The following is an 18925-nucleotide window of genomic DNA, read 5'->3' as shown; positions in this document are numbered from 1 at the left end:
CATACTCCTCTTCTCCTCTCTACCCCCCCCCCGACATGTACCCTGGTTCTTATGCAAACCTCTGCCATGTGATCTGGATTTTGTTTACAACATTAAAGAGAGACAGGGTAATTTTGGACGGAGGGAAAAAACAAGCCAATGACAAAAACTTAGAGTAGACCGTGTAAGTGACCCTCACAAGTTGGTCAGCTGATTTTGTGGCTTTTCTCTGTTTTCACGGGTGTTGCAGCCAAATAAAGGGCATCACAGAGCATGTGTTACATTCACTTTCTTAAGCAATCTAGAAAATTCAGTGTTCAGTCTGTTCACATTTGCAACTCAGAGCAGGAAACTTTGACCTTCCAACCATAGAAATGGCTAACATGGCAGCAGTGCCTGATTCTATAAAGACAATTTTGTCTTTATATCAATGCTGCATGCAATTCCGAGGATGCACATGGTGATTCAGCTCTTTTCAATAATTAAGGAGCTTTGCCATGCATGCCTTTATTATATTACTGCTATTTTTGGTAAAATACAGTTTTGTTGTGTTTAGATAAACAGTGTATTTGGAAAGCATTCAGACCCCCTTCACTTTCTTCAATTTTGTTTTGTTGCATCCTGATGATAAATTTGAAAAAAACACCTTTCTCCCTTGAAGCTACACTCAGTACCCCATAATGGCACAGTTAAACAGAATATTAGAAATTTTGCAAAATTATTAAAAATATAAACCTGAAATATCACATCGACATAATACATTGTATTCAGACCTTTGCAAAACACTTGGAATTTAGCTCTGGTCATGATTTGGAAAGGCACACACCCTTCTATAGAAGGCCTCACATCTTACAATGCATATCAGAGCAAAAGCCCAGATATGAGCTCAAAGTAACTGCCTGCAGAGCTCAGAGACAGGATTGTTGCAAGGCACAGATATGAAGTAGGATGTAGCAAAATGTTGCACTGAAGGTTCCCAAGAGCACGGTGGCCTCCATAATTCTCAAATGAAAGAAGTTTGGCACAACCAGGACTCTTCCAAGAGCTGGTCAGCCAGCCAAACTGAGCAATCGGGAGAGATCGGGAGCAGCCCTCTACTGATTTGGTCTTTATGGCAGAGTGGCTAGATGGAAGCCTCTACTCAATGCAAAACACATGAAAGCCCACTTAGCTTTCACATGGAGTTTTTTGCAAACGCCAAGCAGGAGAATGGGAGAAATGGGAGGAACCTGAGCTAGATTTGCAGTGATTTTGAAAAGGCTCTGAAAACATACTGTAAATGTAATATTACTCAGGTTTTCTTTTTACAAAAGCCTCTAAAATTCTGTTTTCGCTTTGTCATGATGGGTTACTGAGTGCAGATTAATAAAAATAAAAATTCATTTTTTGACTGTAGAATCAGGCTGCAACATAAAATTTTAAAAAGTGACGAGTGTCTGATCTTTGGTATGAGTGGCCTGCTGCTGTTGACCCACCTACCTCCAACTACATTTATCATTCTTATTATCATCATCATCATCATTATTATTATTATTATTATTATTATTATTATTATTATTATTATTTTCATAAGTACAATGATTTTCTCATATCTTAATGTGAATTTAAGAACTGTTGAACTTGCATTGCTATTATCACCTTTATACATATTATAAATCTTAATCTTCACTCCTATTAGTTTTGCTAACAGTGATCATCGCTTCTACTTCTACTATCATTACTGGAACAGTTAAATTGAATCTGAAATCATACTACTCTGCTATATTTATTAATAATAGTTCTCTTTTTTTCATTACCATCCTAGCTGCTAATGCTAAGTCTGCATTTTTCTGTTTTCTATCAATCATAGCTGTTGCTGCTAATTGTTTACATACTCCTACATTGGCAATAAAGTTATAGCAATTTCCTTCAAAATGGGTGACAAGTTCACAGTCACAACTGCCATAAATTTGTCTTTCAAGTGTTGTTTTATTGTTTCTCTTGTCCTTCTCCTCTTCCGATTTTTTCTCCACCCCTACCCTTCCTACTAGCCCTTTCCATACCCAGTGTAACTCATGTCAACATAAGTCTGGTCTGCTCGAAAGTCCTGCTCTATAGTTAGGGGACACTGTAATGGGGGTAAATTCTGCTAGAGCTGTCCTCATTGTGATTAACACTGGTCTGTTATAACAGGCAAAAACAACAAACAAACAAAACAACAAACAACAAACAAAAACAGATAGTACAGCCTAGGCCTGCCCTCCTTGTAAAGTGTGTTGAGATAACTTTGGTTATGAATTGGCGCTATACAAATAAAAATTAATTGATTGAATACCACCTGAATACCACCTGAATGCACTGTGTTATTTTAAGGTAGACTACATGCACTGAAGATCAAACATGTCTTTCACTGTCAGGAAAACTTAAATGAAAAGCATAGTGCTATGTGATGAAGGCTTTACAAAAGATCATCTTAAAAAAGGAAAGCAGATTTAACACACTTTTGTCTTAAAGCTGCCACTTGTAGCTACAGTGGCTGCTGTTTTTACACACGCAATGTTTATTTTACTGGCAAAGACTGTGAGTGAGAGGCTGACTACTGTTGAAAATCTGCATATGACACATGTCAGACTTTTCAGGCATTACAAACTAGCAAAATAATTAGTATTTCAGCAAAAAACGAGAAGGTGAGAGTTCAACTGGGTCCTCCTGAGAGAACTTTAGTGGTTTACTGTTTGCTCCCAAACATTCCCCCCTTGTTAGGGATTTTTGCGGATACGCCCTGTCTGATTTGAACAGCTGCCAAGCTATCAACAGGACTTTTTAGAGGAGGGAGGGAGGGAGGAAGAGGGGATATGGCCCTGTGGTTATAGCTTGGGAAGAAAGCTGACAGAGCACATTGCATCTTTCTAGATGAATTTATCTGAGAACATGATGGGAGGGGGGAAAGTGGTTCGAGTTTGGGGGAAATAATGTGAACTCTTTCAATTACAGGAAAATGCAATGAGTGACGCACTATTAAAACAGCTCAAATATAGCTGGATGAAACATTTTGTATTTGTAAACAGAAATGTAAGATTCCTCTCAGAGTGCAAATGCCTCCTTTTTCAAACTTATATCATCTAATATATTATACTCAGATAAGACAGCTACTGAAATAGGAAAACAGCTTAGCCAGTGAGGAAATGAATACACAGTTTTAGGAAGTAGGGTTTAAAGGCTTTCAGTGATGCTGGACTCACATGAAAGGTATGTTTGATGCCCAGGGCCAGGTTCTCTGTCTTGATCTTCCAGATCAGCGGCTGGGGGGAGTTGAGCACGAAAACCAGTGGCTTCTGGTGGCGCAGCAGCGACTGGATGGGCTTCAGATGCAGATCGACCTTGTGAGACAAAAATAAAGGAATGGAGTCAGAAAAGGCATACTGGTTTCTGGTATTTTAAAGAGATAAGAGTAGAAAATCCAGCTACTTTGTGTATATGTCAAAGCTTTTATTGTGCTGTGTTCAGTGAAACACAGATACAGTTAGCATCCTGGCTGATATAGTGACAGAGCTATATTGTTGTAAACCGTTCTTCTTTATCAGGCTTTGTAGTTGTTTATGTACTCACTTTGCTGATAATTTCACAAAGACGGAAAGCCGTGCTCTCCCTAAAAGGCACTTGCTTTGCTCTGATATGAAGCCTCAGAGAGATTTAAACTTTCACACAGTAGAGTCTTTGTTAACAGAGTGAAAAAACAGTAAGTGGAGGGTCTGTTACCATCTCTACAGCATGCAACCATGCCTTTGGTTCTCAGATGGCCATTAAAGTAGATTTTCACAGTCTGGTAGTGAGATGGGGAAAACAAACATGATGTTTTGGAACCTGAGTTGTTGTTTTCTTGACAACATTTGGACTAAATGTAGTCAGGTGTTTCATGGTCTAAGAGCATGCAGTAAACTCACATCTCAGGACCTCTATGAACAGATAAGACTTGTTTTATATATCACTGTAACCAAAGTCTTTTTGAGAGTTGTTCAAACTTCCTGGTGGTCTTTCTTAAACTTTGGTAAGGAATGATACCCCGGACCCTCTTCTTTAAACTTCCTCCCTTCTGTATTCCCAGACTAATCATATTAGCCCCATCCTGCGTGTCAGCACTCAAAGTCTGTAAATCACTAATTTATCTCACAAGGATTCACATTATGTGATAAAACAGCACCAGCAGTAACTTAATCAGTCACGGCTTGCAAAAATATTGGCCCTTCGCCTTTCCTCAACAAATACAGCCTTTGTGCTTCCATTGAAGCTAAAAATAGAACAAATGATTTCTAATTATGATGATGGAAATAGTAAATTTGAGTTGACAGTTTCATATTAGGAGCGTATGAATGACTTAGAACCATCGGAAACTGCAGAAAACAATGGCTGCAGTAATTTGTTTTGATGTGGTTATGGTCCGTGTCAAGATAAAGAGCCGCACCATTAATGGAAACCATTTTTTTTCTAACACAAAGACTTCCTACTGCCCTTAATCAGGAATTACCAAGAAACTTAAATTTATGAGGAAAACAATATGCCATCTGCTTCTGTTTTTACTACATTAAAAGCTCAACAACAAAAAAAGTCTTTTATCCTGTAAAATCTTCAACTCTTCTTCGGTATACTACTATTCCCACTTGATGTCAGTAAAGCAGTAGCACATTAAATCTGATCAATCACTGACTATTTGTAACATATTTAGGTGAAATGGTAATGTTTTTCTCTCTCTGGCTGCACCAGTGTTAAGTTTAAATGTTAAGTTTATTTGTCTACTTTTTTATACTCTTACATAAAAATTAATGGGCCTAAAATTCTGAGGCAGATTTTCTGTCCCAGTCTAGTCCTGGTAAAAGATTGTTTAAAGCCATCCAAACCTACAAGGCCCCATGTGAAAGAAGTAATTCCCCCACTTGTTAAATCATGAATTAGTTGTTATTAACCACATTTATTTAAAAGCTGAGTGTAACTTCACTATTCATACCAGTCCTGATTACTACCAGAGTTCCTACATGACTTTAAAAATCAAATTTAAGACTTTTTTCTTTTAAAGATTTATTTTTGGGCATTTTTCTGCCTTTATTAGATAGAGTCAGAAACAGGGTCAAGAGTGGGGGAGAGACATGCAGTAAAGGGCCTCAGGCTGGATTTGAACCCGGGCCGCCCGCGTACATGGGGAGCGCCTTCAACCACTAGGCCACCTGCTCCCCAATTTAAGACTTTTTAATTAACACCACTTTTGCATGGGTAACAGTCAAAAACAAAAAGCAGTAAGATTTCTCTGTTCACTGACTAGATTAGAGCGGATTTTTCTGATTCACTGAGCTGTTTATAAAATGTCAAATAGTACAGAACGAAATAATGTTTTTGGCCATAAATGCCCAAATTAGATGATTTCTGGTGAACTGAATGACTCCATTGTACCAATTTACAGTAGAATGACATTTATCATGATATATTTTTGCAGATACAAGTTGAACAATTACAAACAGAAAAATGCTTTTTAGTCACCTGGGTGGGCTGCAAGTGGGCAACCTGGTAGCCCAAACGTTTGAGAACTGTTTTAGAATTTATTAAATCACAGTGAGTAAGATAAAATCAGAGAGGAGTCCAGAGGCTTTCCACCAGGAAATGTGGAACATCCAACACTGAATTCCCTGAATTATGGAGAATATTTATGCAACAGTATGTGGAGGAAGATGATAAAAATCATACAAGGTTGGCTAGAAAATAAATATTTGACAAGTACATGTCTTTGTCAAAGTGCCCTCTTAAATTTAAGACTCCTTCACTGGTACAAACTTTTGAAGACTTTGTGGCCCTAAATTTCAAATGTGCATTTTAAGACTGATCAAGACTTTTCAAGGATCTGTAGGAACCCTGCAAATAGAGACTGTCTGATAAAGTGAAGAAAGCCAAAACATCTCAAAAAGCAGCACATGCTGCCATCTACATAAATTCAAGACCAGACGAAAAAGGCTTGGGGACTCCAGCGAACCACAGTGAGAGCCATTATACATAAATGGAGAAAACTTGGAACTGTGATGATTTTTCCCCGGAGTGGCCAGCCTACAAAGGCATTAAAATGAACACAGCATTTCATAAACAGAACATCATGCCAATAGTCAAACATGGTGGTGGCAGTGTGATGGTCTGGGGTTGCTTTGCTGCTTCAAGATCTGGACGACTTGCTGTAATTGATGGAACCATGAATTCTGCTGTCTACCAGAAAATCCTGGAGGAGAATTTCAAGCCATCAGTTCGGGACCTCAACTTCTAGCGTGCTTGGGTTATACAGCAGGACAACAATGCAAAACACACCTGCAAGCCCACCTATGAATGGCTTTTAAAAATGAAGGTTTTGGAGTGGCCAAGCAAAAGTCCAGACTTAATTCCGATTGAGATGCTTTGGCGTGATCCTAAACAGACCGTTCATGATTGAAAATCCTCCAATGTGGCTGAAATAGAAAATTTCTGCAAAGATGAGTGGGCTAAAATTCCTCCACAGTGATGTGAAAGCCTCATTCCCACTTATCATAAATGCTTGCTTGTAGTTGTTGCCACCAAGGGTGGCACAACCAGTTATTAGGTTTAGGGGGAAATTACTTTTTCTCATGGAGCCAGGAAGGGTTGGATGGCTTTTTTCTCCTTAATAAATAAAATAACAATTTAAACCTTCATTTTGTATTTACTCAAGTTACCTTTGTCTAATATAAAAATTTGATGATCTGAAATTTTCAAGGGAGACAAATGTGCAGAAAGTAAGAAATCAGGAAGGGGGCAAATACCTTTCCACAGCAAAGTATTCTCACCTGTAAAATATTATTTTTTCACTGACAAGAGAGAGAGATTATCTGGCATATACTCTGCATTCAAATACTTGTAACTGATGCTGATATGAAGCCATTTAACAAGAAATGTGGACAATAACGATGGAGTAAACATGAATCAAGAGGGCCTGATTATCAGCAGATGCGAGGAAAGCTATACAAATTGTGCACGTGTTTCATGCATACTGAAAAAAACATTACCCTAAGAGACATGAATGGAAGAAATTACTAAACAGTTATTTATACTGCTAAGTGGCTTATGATCCAAACAAACAGATCAGAGACCCACTGCTCTTTTTATGAGCATATTTGTTCCACTTAGTCCAGACTGTGGAAAAAGTATGTTCACTGCTCCTTAGAGAATAACAAAAACCAAGATATGATCATACCTGGCCTGGCTTTGAGACCCTGGCTTTGAGAGATGGAAGAGGGAGACAGAGGAAGAATGGGAGTGAGTGAGAGACAGGGAGAGAGTTGTAAAAGACGAGGAAATTAAACCCAGACAGAGACATTTCCAGGAGACGTGAGTCACCTGAAGACCAAAAACATAAACAGAGCACTAAGGAGAGGGAGTGCCAAGAGCAGTTGATGGTGAAAAAGGGAAAACTTTAGTAATTATCGGCTGTTGTCCAAAGTTAGGCCAGTAAACAGTAAACCAAGCAGTATCAGTTGTCACCGCAGAGCTGGGTTGCACAACGTAAGTGATGATTAAGACTCAACAGCAGCTGGTGAGCATCCCTGACCACAGAGTTACCGGAACAAGGTCTGGTCCACTTAGCAACAGACCTCGTTACACTTTCACAACCAGGGTGCGGAGAGAAACAGTGCAGAAACAGAGGCTTCTAAGTGCCTTGAATGGTGTTGGCGAGGATACGGTGGCCCTAAATTGTCCCTGGCGCTCTCCTCTTCCACTTCTGATTGATTATCAGGAGGCTGGCACAGGAATTCTTGAGTCCTGTGTTCATTACAGCGATACGCCGCATTTGCCAGCAGCAAAAGATGGAGACCTATCACGTTACTGAAACTACACTCCACACAGGGGACGACAGCTGTAGCAGGATAAGCCTTGCCCATCAGGGAGCATACCATTAGAGTGGTAGCATGTGTAAACAATGGAAATATTAAAAAAATACCAAAACAGCTTCAACTTACAGCTTAACAAACAGAGCACCAACTGGAACCGAAATGATGAATCATACACACAATCCAGGATTTCACAACAAATGTCCACAGTCAGATGTAGACCTTACACTGTAGTTATAATGGCTGATTTGTTTGCCCTGTCTCAAGCATGTGGTTGCAATTCATGACCTTTCAAGCCAGATAAATCAAGTCTCAAGTGTGCTCCATAAACACAGAGCATCAACATTGTTATGTGATACTTTAATAATACTGACACCCCTGCAGTCATTGCATGGTATCAGAGCTTACAGTTTCCGTTATTGACAGAGCTAATTAGGTGCCTGATGATCCCCGTTGATTCAGGGAAAACCCAAAACATCCTTTAATTAGGAAAAGAGTAAAACTAATCTAGGAACATACTCTCCCTCCCAGGAAACAATAATCAATGGCTGAATAATTGACACGAGGAAACATACAGAACAATGCCTGCATAACAATGACTGACTGACTTGTGGGCTGTCACAACACCAAGATTTTCAACTTGTGCATTATAAAATATCAAATCAAAATGTGTCTTCACCTGGTTTGACACCACAGCAGAAAAATATAAATTCACCAGGGATCCACTACTGGGGAATTTCTGATTTCACATATCAAAAATTGAAACTCCTGCACACACTGTCTGCAGTATAGTAGCCCAGGTAAATGTTTCCAAAATGTTGAAAAATGCTCAACAAGCAATTCTATCCTTAAGTTTTCTATAACAATCCATATAGTGCCTATAAAAAGTTCACCCCGTTGGATGTTTTACCCTTTTACTGATTTCAGAAATCAATCATGGTCAGTATAATTTGTCCTTTTGATGAAAAACCTCTTTAAAGTCAAAGTGAAAATAAATTTCTGTAATGTCAGTTTAATAAAAATATGTACTGCAAAATAAGCGGCTGCGTAAATATTCACCCCCTATTTAAGAGATGTTTCTTTTGCTGCAGTCATGTTTGGCTTCTTTACAAAACTGCTCAAGTTCTGTCAAGTTGTATGGGAATCGGGCGTGAACAGTCCGTTTCAAGTCCAGCCACAAATTCTCTACTGGATTAAGGTCTGGGCTTTGACTCAGCCACTCCAGAATATTCCCCTTGTTGTCTTTAAACCATTTCTGTGTAGCTTATGATGTATGCTTTGGGTCATTGTCTTGCCGGAAATTAAATCTTCTCCCAAGCCGTAGTTCTCCTGCTGACTGAATAAGTCCTCCAGGACAGTGTTAATTTCGTCGACTAAAACTACATCTAAAAATATTCGTATTAGAAAGACTACACTAAGACCAGCCAAAAATAAATCTTTAAAGAGTAAAACTGACTCTAAATAAGTTTTCGTCAAGATGACTAAAACTAGACTAGTTTTCGTCTGACATTCAAAACCCATGATATTTCTCCACTGTGGGTAAATCTGTCAAAATACAATGCATGTGTATCTCCTCTGCCTCTCAGCTGTAGAAAGCAGGGACCCCAGGTTTGGCACAGTGCGTAGAACACACTGCCATGATTTGGTACCAGATTCAGGCAAGAGGATAATTCTTGGATTTAAAGTGAAGACTAAAATGTGAGGACTTTTTATGGACTAAAACTAGATGAAAATGTTTTTGAGCTTTCATCAACTAAAACTAGTCAAGCTATAAAGGGTAGAAATGACTAAAATGTGACTTAAACTAAAAGGCATTCAATCTAAAGAGTAAGACTGAGACTAAAATTAAAAATAGCTATCAAAATTAACACTGCTCCAGGATTTCCCATGTTTGCTGCATTCATTTTACCCTCTACCTTTACAAGCCTTCCAGGGCTAGCTGCCAAGGAGCATCTCCACAGCATGATGCTGCCACCACCGTGCTTCACAGTAGGGATGATGTGTTTGTGGTGATGTGCAGAGTTTGGGGTCTGCCAAGAAAGCATTTTGTCTGATGACCAAAAGCATTATTTTGGTCTCATCAGACCAAAGATCTTTCTCTCTTTTGACCATAGAGTATCCCACATGCCTTTTGGCAAACTGTAGTAGAGACTGAATACACGTTTTTCCGCAGTAGCTTTCTCTTTGTGAAGACGCCCTGATGTAGCATGTGCCATAATCCTTCCATTTCTTGATGATGGATTTAACTGAACTCTGGGGGATGTTCAGTTCCTTGGAATTCTTTTGTGCCCATCTCTTGACTTATACTTGCTTGGAGTGTTCTTTTGTCTTCATGGTGTAATGGTGGCCAGGAGTACTGATTAACCAGTGACTGGACCTTCCAGACACAGGTGTCTTTATACTACAACAATTCGAGAAACATTTACTTTCTTCTTGCCACATGTGCCCATTATAACAAACTGCTACTGATGCGATCTGAATGGTTAGATAGGTCCGCCAGTTGATCCTTCAGTTGGGAAAAACCACATCCAGAGCTATTGCTTTCAAACTGGTCCAGCTTGGTGAAGAAGATATCTTTGTATTTTCAGCAATATGAGCTCTTATCTTTTTTGTTCATCTTGAAATGAGACATACCTCAGACAACAGCCACCTCGCATTAGCTCAGCATATCATCCCTGCATAGCTCTTCTGTGATTTAAAACTGAAGTATTTTTATAATAATCTGGATTCTTACTTTAAGTTCTTCTAGACAGTGGGCTGCTTGTGTCACAGGGTCCCAACTCTCCTTTTTCATAAAATGACTAACACTAAAACTGGCTTGTGTGAACAATACTTTTTTGAAGTGTTATTCACATTTGTCTGAAATAAAGAATGATGATTTCATCGGCTCCAGCGTCCCTGATCAAAGTAACAGAAGCCCCTTTTCTCACTTATACCCATGTGGGCCTCTGACGGAGAGACAGACCAGGCTCGGTATCCTGGAATAAGACTAATAAAGTGACTGCTCTTGGCTGGTTTTCATAAAGCCTGTGGTTCCAGGTAGGATATGTGTCAAATAACAGCACAATAAGGTTCACATTTTCACTAAGTTCAACTAGATTGAATAAAAGGATCTAGCCTTTGAGAGCAAAAAAAAACCAATGAGAGTTACAGTCGGAGCGAGCTGTCCTGCAGATCAGACATGCAGCTGAAATTTCATCCACGTTTAACCCTCCTGGGATTATGAGGCAAAATATATTTTTGTCAGTTGACTATTGACCTGAAGGTGTTGGTGTTTTCCACTTAAGCTCAACCAAAACAATGAGCTCATTTTGGAGTGCTCTTTTCTGCTCCCCCCACCTCTACTAGGTATCAAGTTCAAACATTCTTCCATATGTTCCCTCGATCAGCCGCTGATGTGGCCTTTTGCACCTAGCTTACAAGCCACCCCACATGTGCATGAATGTAAAGCTTGGCACTGTTGTATATATACTCCAAGCTCCCAAGTGGCAGTTAAAATCCTGAGCAGAAAAGCAACACTAAACAAGAGGCCTGTCTAGGCACACAGTCAGCGATAGGGTGGAAAATAAACACAAAGGAGCTGGTGGTATCTCCAACCGGCCATCTTTCTGTAATCAGCTCACCAAAAGCAAACATCAAACACAGCCACTTGCTCTGGATCAGGGTGAGGCAGAGCAGATGATTGTTTTATCAGCTGGAATTCGCAGATATCTTGTGTGAGTGACTATAGCTGGAAGAGCTCCACAGGCGTAGAGAACACAGTGTAAGATATGAGCTGAGCTTGCTAGACAAACTGCACACACAAAGACAGTGAGGGTTTTATTTTAGCATGCAGTCAGGCTTCTGTGTGCTCTGTTATCAAATAGGGCTGTACCTAACTCAGGTGAAGCAGGTCTTGCTGTTCCCTATGAAGCTAACTACAGTTTTCATTCCTGCCAAAATAAAGTCTTACATCAGCCTTTACATGAGTGAAGTCTTATTATTTTCCTTGTGTTACAGTATGCAATTTGCAGTAACAGTATTAAATATCACAATGATATTATTACTTACAATGACTTAACACCTGAGTGTGAGGTGTGCATATTTGCTCTAACACGTCTATGTCTTTCTACTCTATTAGGTTCCCCTTCTTTGTTAGGCCCCAAACTTCTTGCAAATATTTTTTAATCTGTGGCCACAGGTTTGTGAATGATGTGCACATAGATGTGCATGGTTTTGCATTGCAAATCCTTGCCCACGGAGAGGAATCTGTCTGCAGACCTCTATGGTGATGGTGATACCTCTATGATGGTATAATTCCCCCTAGAAAATACGTTTCAGTGGTTGGTACCACAATTGTTCTTCTGGTTGTCTTTGTACGACGGTAGAGCCGTGTTGTAGAGCTCAGGATATTCCAACACCAACATTATGAGCTCCTTCATTGTTTGCTTTGACCCGCGAAGCCTGCTATTTCCGGGTTCTCTCCCTCCTTTGATGTGATTGGCTGCTGCCAGGCGGCTGCCGCCAGAAAGCTCAACATGCTGAACTCCGAGCAGCAGGGCAAAATCGGTGCACGTTCACGTGGGCGGCAACTGCTTCTGGGTCCTACCGCAGCGGTTGCCGCTTCCCGCCTGCCGCCCTTCACTCATTAAAATGACTGGAGGTGGTGTGTTGCCGCACGGCGGTGTGAAAAAGACTTTAGGGTTCAGGTGCCTAACCCTCTTTGAGTTCCCTTAGATTGTGGTGTGCTTTTAAAATTGTATCCCTCTGAAAATATATATCATTCAGTACGTCTATCTGGTTTTGGCTTGGGTAATGAATGTCACTACCCACCTCACAGTTGAGGCTGCCCCATTGTAGAGGTCTGCAGCAGATGAGCCCAAAACTCCCCGCCATAGAGGTCTGCAGCCAGATTCTCTTGGACAGTTTGTGAAAGAGTGCACATGAAATAGCTTCTTAGAGCTGTAGCTAAGGCCTGAGGGGGGAAGATAAAATAGAGTTGTGCCACCACATCAATAGTGCATACAAAGGAAATTTAACTCTGCTCTTAGGCAAAGTCCGGCTCAAACGTCTGTGTCTTATGGTTATTTGAAACTTGGTTGCGTGGCAGCTGCTGAATGGCTGCACAACAGTTTGATTTTCCATTTGCTATGCATGTTAACAAGTCAGGGCGTTCGGACTGCTGATAGAGCGCTATGCCTCATGCACTAAGGATATTAAGAACAGAATGTTTGTTTGTTTTTGCTGCAAGCTGTATACATGTCTATGCCAAAATAGACTGGGAATTAATAACTAGAGAGCAGATATGTATGTCTGCATTGGTATAATACATCCCAGGAAAGATGAACAAAGTACACTCCCAGTTTGTGCTTTTCAAACTATAAGCCCAGTTTGTCAATGCTGAGGAGAAACTCACCTCATTAGTACATGATGCTTTTATTCTGAATTACTCTCATCTCAGCTAGGGTTTACAATGAATCAATTCACTAAAAGGGAGATTAACTGAGGTAAAACTTATCAAGAAAGACAGGGCAGTGAGAGCAGGGAGAGTGGAGCAGCAAAACCCACCATTTCTCTCTCATTGTACAATGACACAGCAAAACCTAACACTAATGCAGCTCTTTCCATGATGCATCACCGCAAAGATTTTTCAGGATTTTGATGACTTGAACTAACAACTTTCAAGCCACCCTACAACATTATTTGCTGGACCCAAACACTCCAGGAGAGCACTGGCAAGGGGGACAAAGAAATGCAAAACAGTAAAGAAAACATGCATTTCTTCTTCATTCTTATAATTTTACGAAGCGCACAAATGAAAGCAAACACCAGTTTGTATAAAACACAATTCGAGCGTACGCTCTCCTCCTGACCCTCTGCCCCGGCCTCAATGCTGTGTTATTTTCTTCGACACGTCCTTCCATTCTGCCTTATCACTTAGATTGTTATCCAGACATCCCGTCTCGCTATGACGGCTGTTCAGGCTGTTCGGCCTTCTTGCAGTTTGGCGTTGAGTGCAGACTGATTACCATCACAGTTCAGGGGGGAAAGGCTCCAGGTAACATCTCCATCGCACTCGCAAATATGTGGGTGGCACTGATAAGAACAGTCGACGGGTTTTTCGTCCTCCCTCCATCACTTCTCTCCTCTGCCCTCGTCTCCCTACCATCCCTCTGTACACCCTCAGTGATCCAGAAAGAACTAAGATCCAGACAGACAAGACACATGCACACACACACACATCAGATAACTCAGTATGATTGGTCCCAGACAGAGTGTTTTTCTGCTCATGGAGCCATGGAGTTCTTAGCCTGCCCTCTTTGTTTTCAACTTCTCTGGTTTTGAAGGTTCCAATGTTAATGTCAGATACCCCTCTAGAGCTCTATATATGTGGGATTTCTGAGACCAGAACCAAGGGGAAAAACTTAACTATGCTGTTATGACAGCTTGCATGAAGCTTTTATTATGTTGCTACAAAAACACACCTTTTATTGGACTGAAACTTGCACTGCTACATCACTGCAATGATTATCAGAAGGCTGCACAATTAAAATAACAACTTCATCAAGGGATATTTAACATTATTACAAATTATGAACCAATTCTACAGCAAACTGTTGCCTTAACTGTGATGAAGTACTACTTCAAACACACATGATTGGGGTTATAAATATTTTTCTTTATTAGCAGTTATTAATTTGCACTTACTGCTGTTACTTAATATTTTGCAGTGTGGCTGATCTGGGATCTCCCTGCCCTTCCTCAAGCCTTAGTGTAAAGCATCAAGCAGGAACAGCACACGTTCCTGCCTTTCCTGTGCTTACGTGGTTATGAACTGGCACTGTCAACTGGCTGACTGATATTATACATATGCTATATTGAGGGGCACTGGAATAAGGGGGTGCTTACTGTGAGAATGAACTCAGATATTCCTTGTTATGAGTGTCTGCCTCGGGCATCATGCTGGTGCATCTGTGATGGCCACAACATCACTCACACTCTGAGAACATGCATGGGACACAGACTCTTCCCGCACATGTCCTGCAATGGAACTATTGCATATGCACACACAGCAATTACAATTGAAAATGATGTTTATTAAGCCCTTATCTAAGGTAAGTGAAGCAATTTTCACATATGTGTAACATCTGATGTAAAAGACTGACATGGAAACAGTAGACTAAGCAGTAGAGTGCCAAAAGATGCTGGTAGCATGTGCTCAATCTATGGACACGTCTGCACTAGGCTGGCAGGATAATTCCTGGCAGGTAAAGCGGGAGTGAACAACTCTGTTTTTTGGAGCTTGAGAAGTTTTGTGAATATGTTAAAGCAACATTAGTTGCATTATGTGACAAATAACTACCATTTTTCAGTGCTACAGCTCTTACAATATGACGGTACTGAAATACTTTTTTAGCAATTACAGTAGCTGGATTAAAACACCATGTTGGCCATTTTATTTCCTTAGTATTTTCATTGTAAGTTTTATTTTTACTGTTTGTGAAATGAGGCTCAGCGTTCGTGCATGAAGGACACGATGGTCACATGCCCAGCTGTGATCAGTTGGTCAGCTGATCCTCATAAATTGCCTCCCAGCACCCACAGCCAATCACAGCTCTGTCTCTCAACACAGCGGTGTATTTAAATATGATGTAAATTTCATTAATCCCTGCTTGCATTAATGCTGATGCAGCAAGCTGCTGACACTGGCAAAGCTTAACCTCCTCCACCCCAGCCTCCTCCTTTATAGCATAACATTTAACATTTATATAACATTTATAATGAGTTTTCCTGACTGAACAGCAGTATTTCTGTTCTTTACTTGCTCTCTATTCTTTGATTCTATGTCTATATTACTGTTATGTAAAACCAAGTGAAAGTACTTGATTATGTTGCTGTACAGTTCAGTGGTTTTGCTGACTTTGTTGCACGAATTTGGGGGCTTGAATTCAGGTCAGGGTGCAATCTGTCTAGTGTGGGTGCATGGGCAAGATCCTTAATGCCGTCAACACATGTCTTTCAGATGTAAGTTGCTTTGGACAAAATGCATCTGCTAAATGACATTTGTACCATTAATCTATCTATTTCATATCGATACGAAGCCATAAAGATTTCAATACTTGTCATATAAAATCAGCTTTACAGGCTTTGAATTAAAACAGTTTCAAATATTCTACTACTTTTACAAATGTCTCAGAGTCAGAGTAAATTTGACTTACTTATAGCCAGCTTCAATCTGCTTAACCTACACTACAGCAGATTTGAACACATGGCTTGTACATCACTAGAATACTATCCAAAATATTATTGTGGCTAATTCTAGCTCCAAGCTACTGGAATGGATGATTAGCATATTTTCTCCCTCTGGCATGTTATTCTACGCTGGCTGCATGACCTGTAAATGTGAGGGTATTCCAGACGACGTACTGCACAGTCACTACTGAGGTGTTCTGTTGCACTTAATAACTCAGCTTTAGTGTGGAAATTGGCCAGGGGCCAAAATGTGTATTCTGAGTCAGGGCCATCTGTGCATTTCTTTCTGTGGCTAACGGTTCATACCCCTTAGTTAATACCCACACAGAAAGGGTTCACCGGGGCGGGCAGGAAACGATTCATTGCTCTCACGTCTTTACTGAAAATATGGACAAACTGCAAGCCACAACTTTCACACATGGATGTGAAAGAGATGTGAACCAGGCCTCACACATCGCAGCTGCAGGATGTGTGTGTAAAACTGTCTGAAATTGACCGTGTGATCCCCTTTGTGCACCGTACAGACCATGCGCAACAGCGTATGTATTCCCTTACCTGGTTAAAGGCTGAGCTTTGCAAACACTTAGCTGCCCCTAAAACCAGACAGGCAGCCTAACACAGCAAAACCTCAGCCCCAGCCCCCTCTTTACAGGCAGCCCACCCCTCAAAACATCCAAAAACTGTCTGTCCTGCAGCAAGCACCATAACCTCATCCATCAGCAGAGATGAGGGGGAGGAAAACCTACATAGTCACAGACTGACCGGCCACCTCTGCAGAAAATAAGCAAAAGGGCATGTGTGCCAAAGCAAGCAGGGAAAAACAGTCATTACTTAGAGTGGAAACAATCTGAGGGCTTCCACATTTAACAACTTAAAGGGATCAAACCACTGAAAAGGAGTGTTCAACATCTTTTAAAGTGTACTTTTAGTAAATTTCTAAGTCCTTATCTTTCTCTTTGCACATTAAATACCAAATTACCAATGCTATTAGATGTATGAATAAAATAACATGACACTGGGGTAATTAATGAGTTTTGGAGGCACAGGTATGACTTCAAGTTCCAACATTCAGGTTTATATGAAATAGTTTATGCTAACTGGCCTACGATTTATGATTTTGGGCAGTGACCTAACAAATATTATTCCCAAGTCTCCTTTGAAGATAAGTTTGTTCTCTTTGGCAGCAACTGTGGTGATAAGAGGTAACAGTAGATTTATTTTTTGGAACTCATTCTTACAAAGATCCAAAAGCCTCCACACCGACCGTTTGTGTTCATCTGAATGTTGCATCAGGTTCTGTTTCTTCTGATTTACACTCATATCAGTTTTATCATCCAGAGTAATGGAATACCTGGATCCACAACAACCTCATTCCGTATCCTGAAAACATTTAAATCAATCAAATCAAAGTTTGAGCCTATCAATCCTGCTACAAAGTCTTGTAGGTTCTGTAATGTGACTTTATATTGAGTGGAGTCATTTAAATCAAATCACTGATTTAAATGACTCTCAATCAGTCATTGTGCACAAATAACTGACTAGAAGAGTTTTTGAAAATGCTGTGATTGAATTTCTGGCCACATCAGCATTGTGGATCAAATTAAACTGGCATGCCGCTCCTTCAACTGTTGGCTTAAAAAAAACAACAACAACAAAAAAAAAGAAATCAATCAAATTGTCTGCTGCTGAATGAGGCAGCCTTCACTCTCACCAACCCATATCAGCTGTTGTAAGATCGCCCAAACTTTGTAGCATGTAGGGATGCATGTGATTGGCCAGCTATATAGTTAGTCAGATCCTTTTGTAGTATGTAGACTTGGCACCAGAACGACTGGTCAGCTATAGATATTACTGATATTTTTCATAAATTCAGGCCCATAGATGCTCCTTTTAAGTTGTAACCGAGCCACCCACCACTAGTTGCCCATGTAGCCCAACTTATAGGTAACTGCAAACAGCAGTAGAAATAATGCTCCCTACCCTTATCTGATATAAGTTTATGAATGTCTTTGCGACAGTATTTAATGTGGTATTTATGACTGCCGTACACATACAGGGGGCTCCATCCTCTCACAATCACCCCCTTTACCATAATAAAATACAAAACAAGGCTCTACCAATCACTGGATGGTAAAAGAGCTAAAGCCACAGTCACACATGCTTGGCTAGTAAAAAAGAAAACCCATTGTTCCAGACCAGACAAGCTACTGACGGCCCAAGGGGTTGAACATGCAAAGAAAGCTTGTGATGGAGGTGAAGTGGCTTCTTCCAGGCTTTAAAAACAAAGCCACAGGTCATGACCAGATTTGGTTCAGAATAAACATTCATTCAGGAAAACTCTCGTACATTTAACCATTTTGTTGCAAAATGGATGTACAGTTTTACTTAGTGGAGAAGGCTCTGCTCAAAACGATGCCCCCTGGGTTAGTAAAGCAGCATGCTTTGAATTTCCAGGGAGTGCAGAGCTAGAAAGCCCATATGGATAGATACATTTATGTTGATGCATACTGAATAGAATAAAATTAGTAAAAAAAAGCAATTAGTCCATAGTAGCATTAGACAGAACATGAGGGTGCAACAAGCTATGCTGTAACAGAGGAGGATGGCGTGAAGGAGGTTAAGCTTTGCCAGCAGCAGCAGCAGCAACACTGTGGTGCATCTGCATTAATGCAAGCAGGGATTATTGAGAAGTACATTTAAATTGAAAATATTTGAAATACACCGCTGTGTTAGGAGAAAGAGCTGTGATTGGCTGCAGGAGCTGGAATGAAATAATTGGGATTGTCAGCTGATCAGGGCTGGGTGTATAACAGCTGTGTCCTATGGGCTAATGCTGAGATTAATTCATCCAAGCTGGCACCAAC

The 18925-nt window shown here is 40.4% G+C and overlaps 1 protein-coding gene across 1 annotated transcript in view; it reads right to left on the bottom strand.

Moving 5' to 3' along the window:
• Positions 1-18925, bottom strand: part of tgfbr3 (transforming growth factor, beta receptor III) — a 130914-nt gene that overhangs the window by 66661 nt on the left and 45328 nt on the right. The window contains exon 4 of the mRNA XM_041791016.1: positions 3201-3338. Within this exon, the coding sequence (XP_041646950.1) occupies positions 3201-3338 (138 nt within the window). The remainder of the gene's footprint in view (positions 1-3200; positions 3339-18925) is intronic.

Source organism: Cheilinus undulatus, linkage group 7 (assembly GCF_018320785.1).
Source record: "Cheilinus undulatus linkage group 7, ASM1832078v1, whole genome shotgun sequence".
Lineage (NCBI taxonomy): Eukaryota > Metazoa > Chordata > Actinopteri > Labriformes > Labridae > Cheilinus > Cheilinus undulatus.
This window is presented reverse-complemented; position numbering and strand designations above follow the sequence as displayed.